This window comes from Oratosquilla oratoria, chromosome 8 (genome assembly GCF_046742065.1).
Source record: "Oratosquilla oratoria isolate Oo_2021 chromosome 8, ASM4674206v1, whole genome shotgun sequence".
NCBI classification, from domain to species: Eukaryota; Metazoa; Arthropoda; class Malacostraca; order Stomatopoda; family Squillidae; genus Oratosquilla; species Oratosquilla oratoria.
The window spans coordinates 77,874,536-77,879,535 of record NC_134784.1 but is presented as its reverse complement, the minus strand read 5'-3'; the positions used below and the strand labels follow the sequence as shown (position 1 = coordinate 77,879,535).

The 5,000-nt window shown below is 36.5% G+C and overlaps 1 protein-coding gene across 16 annotated transcripts in view; it reads right to left on the bottom strand.

Annotated features, from left to right (window-relative positions):
• Ca-alpha1T (Ca[2+]-channel protein alpha[[1]] subunit T) overlaps positions 1 to 5,000 on the bottom strand; it is a 448,394-nt gene that overhangs the window by 439,808 nt on the left and 3,586 nt on the right. For all 16 annotated transcript variants that reach the window (XM_076189508.1, XM_076189521.1, XM_076189510.1 and 13 more), the window contains exon 2: positions 3,429 to 3,562. In XM_076189508.1, coding sequence (XP_076045623.1) covers positions 3,429 to 3,562 — 134 coding nt within the window. The remainder of the gene's footprint in view (positions 1 to 3,428; positions 3,563 to 5,000) is intronic.

The following is a 5,000-nucleotide window of genomic DNA, read 5'->3' as shown; positions in this document are numbered from 1 at the left end:
GCTGCGAAGTGCCGGTGCCGAGGGTCACTCGAACAGAAGTGGGTCTCAAAGAGCTCAAAACCAAAACCGAAGACCCCCTCCCCCGAGCTCAAATCACAATAAAACCGAAAAAGTAGAATATAACAAATAAATAGATAATAGATAAATATATGAATAAATAAATCGATAGATAAACGAATAAATAAACAAAGGAACGAATGAATAATAGAAAATGTCGAAAATGTAACGTTCCTTGACAACAACGCGACATCCAAACAAGAAGAAACGCAAGAAAACTGCGGGAAGGAAGGTCCTGCAAGGAACCCAGGCAACCACAGGGAGGAAAAGAAAAAGGGAGGGAAGGGGAGGGGAAGAAGAGGAGAGGGGAGGGTAAAGGGACGAAGGAGAAGGAACAGAAAGGGAGAAGCGCGGAGGGAGAGGGAGGGAAAGGGGGAATGGAAGGGACAAGTAAGGGGAAGCAGAGGAGGGAAAGGGAGGCGTGGGAAAAAAGGGAAGGTGTAAGGGGAAGAGAGGTGAGGATATGGAGAAAGGGGGAGGGAGAGGGGAAGGGATTAGAGAGAAACAGAGGGGGAGAGATGGCGGAAGGAGAGAGGAGAGGAGAGGACGAAAATGAAGTAGCTGGGAGGGTGAAAGGAAGGGAGAGGTAAGGGAGGGGAGAGAAAGGAATAGGGCGGTGATCTGACGTGGGCGGGGAGTGGAGGGGAGTGGAGGAGAGTGGAGAGGAGTGGAGGGGAGGAGAGTGGAGGGGAGGAGAGGGGAGGGGAGGTAAAGGATGGTTATTGAAACAACAAAAATGGCAGAAACGGAAGGCGAATTCGAGGAGGTGAGAGGGAGGGGAGAGGAGGGGAAGGGAGGGGAGGGGAGGGAATGGGTTGAAGGGATTTGAAAGGAAGAAGGGGAAGGGGTAAGGAAGTATGACGAAACAAACAAAGGAAGGAGAGGAAGGAGGAGGGGGTGGGTAGGAAGGAAAGGCGGTGTGGGATGAGGTCACCAGAAATAACCGAACTAGACGACTTTTGTGACTTTCTTTCTCCATCTCTTTCTCTCTCTCTCTCTCTCTGTTATAGAGAACACAGCAGGAAAGACACTCCCAGACATCGAAGAGGGAAGGAAAGGGATCAACAATGAAGAAGGACCTTGCACCAGGAGGCCTTCTTGTGTCACCGAGGCCGTCACCGTTGCCCTATGTACTGAGGGTTCCAGGATGATGGAACCAGATGCCTCAACACAACACGCCACGACCCACAGGGAAGGACCTGTCATTTCGGTGAAAACACCAGCAGGAGGAATATGCGTTCTCGAGGTTCTCCGAGAACGGGTAGGTGGAGGGGAAGAACATGTGGAGAGGAATAACTGAAGAACAGGACAAGAACTTCCTGAAGAACAGGATCGGGAACTGAACTTTTTGGAGCATGTTATCTTAGGAACTACTGTACTAGCGAGGAAGAGGAAACGTAGGAATAGAAATATTCCCATCGTACGCAGGCGGTTTGCTCACTAACGAGCAAACACACACACACACACACACACACACACACACACACAAAGATACACATACATGTACACATATGGTTCGATTCCCAATGAATCATCGCGTGACATCAGTGAAGGCCTACTATCGTGCATCTATGTATATTCATATATATATATATATATATATATATATATATATATATATATATATACAAACATATATATGTATATATATATATATATGTGTGTATATATATATACATATATATATATACACACATATGACGTAAGCGGAAAAGAAAACACAGGAGTCTTAGTCTTGAGTTTCCTCCTGACTAGTTTTGCAGGTATGCTTTGAAAAAGCATAACTGCGATACTAGCCAGGAATAAACTCAAGACTAAGACTCCTGTGTTTCCTACTCCGCTTACGTCAACCAGTCAGAATGTCTCAATATATACATATGCATATACATACATGCATATATATATATATATATATATATATATATATATATATATATATATATATATATATATATATATATATATATATATATATTCGTATATATATATATATATATATATATATATATATATATATATATATATATATATTTACTACTTTTTTGAATATATTATTTGGGTAACTAAAAGTGATCCTAATTTGGTTACTAGGTAATAATTTTGAGGCGGCATGTATAGATTCATTATAAGGGAGTTTGATATTTGATTTTTCCCAGACAAATTTTATATTGGAATTGGCTGTTCTTAAATAACTGGCTTTGGCTTAGCTGAGGGCTTTTGTCAAAAACCAGTCTGGGTAGCCTATTTTTAGTAATTGAGTGCGTACTGATTCAATTTCTGAGTTGAGAAATTCCGGGCTGCAAATCCGAAGAGCTCTTAGATAAAGGCCCGAGGCAACACTGTATTTTATATTATCCGGATGATTACTAAAAAAAATTAAATAACTACCCGTATGAGTAGGCTTCCTGTATACTGCAAAAGACAAATTATCTGGACATCTGATCACTAATATATCAAGGAAAGATATTCTTCCTTCAATTTCCCACTCTACTTTAATTTTAATGTTATGTGCTAAATCATTGAGATAATAACCAAATTAGGATCACTTTTAGTTACCCAAATAATATATTTACAAAAGTAGTAAATGTCCACCACAGAACATCTAATAAGGACAACCCCGCAGTATATAAACTCCCATGTCTCGATTGTGATAAGTGTACTGGGGACAAACGGGACGTGATCTACATACTAGGATCAAAGAACATAAAAATTAATTAAAATACGGCCAAGAAAACTCTGCTGTATTCCTCCATTCTAGTCTTTTAGATCACAGAATTGATTGATTGGAAGAATGCAGCTACAGTATACTTTTAAAAGAATAATGATTGAGTCCTCATTAATAAAACAGTTCCCGAATTATAACACTTCCAAAAGTCAATGGTCACCAGATGTCATTACTAGTATGGGAATGAATAAATTCATTTCCAGAGGACGAAACGTCCGACCTCACTCAGGGCACGTGACCTGAGGCTTACTGAGTTCCCTATTGTAGCTTCCCCCTCTGTATATAAGTTCTTGTATATGTACCCCATAATTGTAACTGCTGAAGAGGACCACAGCTAGTGGTCGAAATATACGGTTTACTCTGTATCTCAGCTTATATTTCTCCGAGAATGGGTTTAAGATATATAATTTATATATATATATATATATATATATATATATATATATATATATATATATATATATATATAAGTTCCCCATCGTTTCCCTAAGTTCTTTCATATTTCTATTCAATACTGGAATACTTCATATAATACATTAACACCAATACTCAACTATTGAGTCTCTGGGCGGGACTCGAACTCGAATCGCTGAATTGGTAGTCGATATCTGAAAGGGGTTTTTCAGGTTGAGCTCTGCGTACTTACCCAGCTATGACGATGAAGAGGTCGAGTCGGTTCCAGGATTCAGCCAAGTAGGTGCCTTTCCCGTAGCAGCCCATAGCCACCATCTTTATCATCATCTCCACAGCGAAGAAGGCAAAGATCGCGTCGTCGAACATCTGGAAGGATAGCAAATGCGTCAGTTGACCTCATTGACTCTATTATGAAAGATGAAAATAGATAAATGAATAAATGAAAATAGATAAATAAATACATACACCAACGTCTTCTTACCCATTACTAGGGAGGTATATAAAAAAAAGGCATAAATCCACTCCCACCCATTCCATCCCCACATACTCCACTACCATTCACCCACTCCCTCTCTTATCTTGGCTCCTTCTGGATGACAGGTCATTCCTGCATCTAGCTCACTGCCCTGGGTAAGAAGCAATGTAGTAAGACACAGCACATTCACAACAAGGCCGCTACATTTTATCGGCGACCCACCCCTCTCCGTCCCCTCACGCGGAAAAAGAGAAGACGGGTAGAGACCCCTCAAGCTGGGTCAAAATATCATTCACACATACTACCTCAACCCCCATCCTCCATCCATTCCCTTTCATGTATCACAGCATCATCCATACACAACCATTCTCCATCCACCTTTATCTCAAACCACTCACTCTCTCCATTTCTAATTGTAGCACGGTCTCTACTACTCTTGTAAAAACTTTTGACTACTCTTAAAATATTTCTCCTATCTCATATATCTGTAATATACAAATGAAAAATAGAAAATAAATAAATGAATATACAAAAGTAATGTAAACATAGTGACAATAATAATGATAATGATAATAATAATAATGATAATAATAATAATGATGATGATGATGATGATGATAACTATAATAATAATAATAATGATAATAATAATAATAATAATAATGATAATAATAACAATAATGATAATAATGATAATGATAATAATGATAATAATAATAATAATGATAATAATAATAATGATAATAATAATAATAATAATAATAATAATAATAATAATAATGATAATAATAATAATAATAATAGTAATAATGATGATGATAATAATAATAATAATAATAATAATAATGATGATGATAATAATAATAATAATAATAATAATAATAATAATAATAATAGTAATAATGATGATAACAACAACGATAATAATAATGATAATAATAATGATAATAATAATAGCAATAATGATATTAAAAACAATTAAAAAATAGTTCAAAATGGAATGGTGACAGGTATAGCAAACTTTACTCAATGATAAATACAATAATAATAATACTAGGAATAATAATCTTAGCAACAATAAAAAAATAATACAAAATAGAATGGTGACAGGCACAACAAACCTTACTCAATGATAAATACAATATAACTAAAACATATACGAATAGCATTAATTTCTAACGAATAATTAGATATTTTGTCATTCAGCATACCGATCACTCACCTTCATTTTCCTTGCAAAATCTAAAGGTTTAAGACACTCTACCAGAATAGATGAACGGTGTGGAATAATAAAAAAAAAAAAAAAAAAAAAAAAAAAAAAAAAAAAAA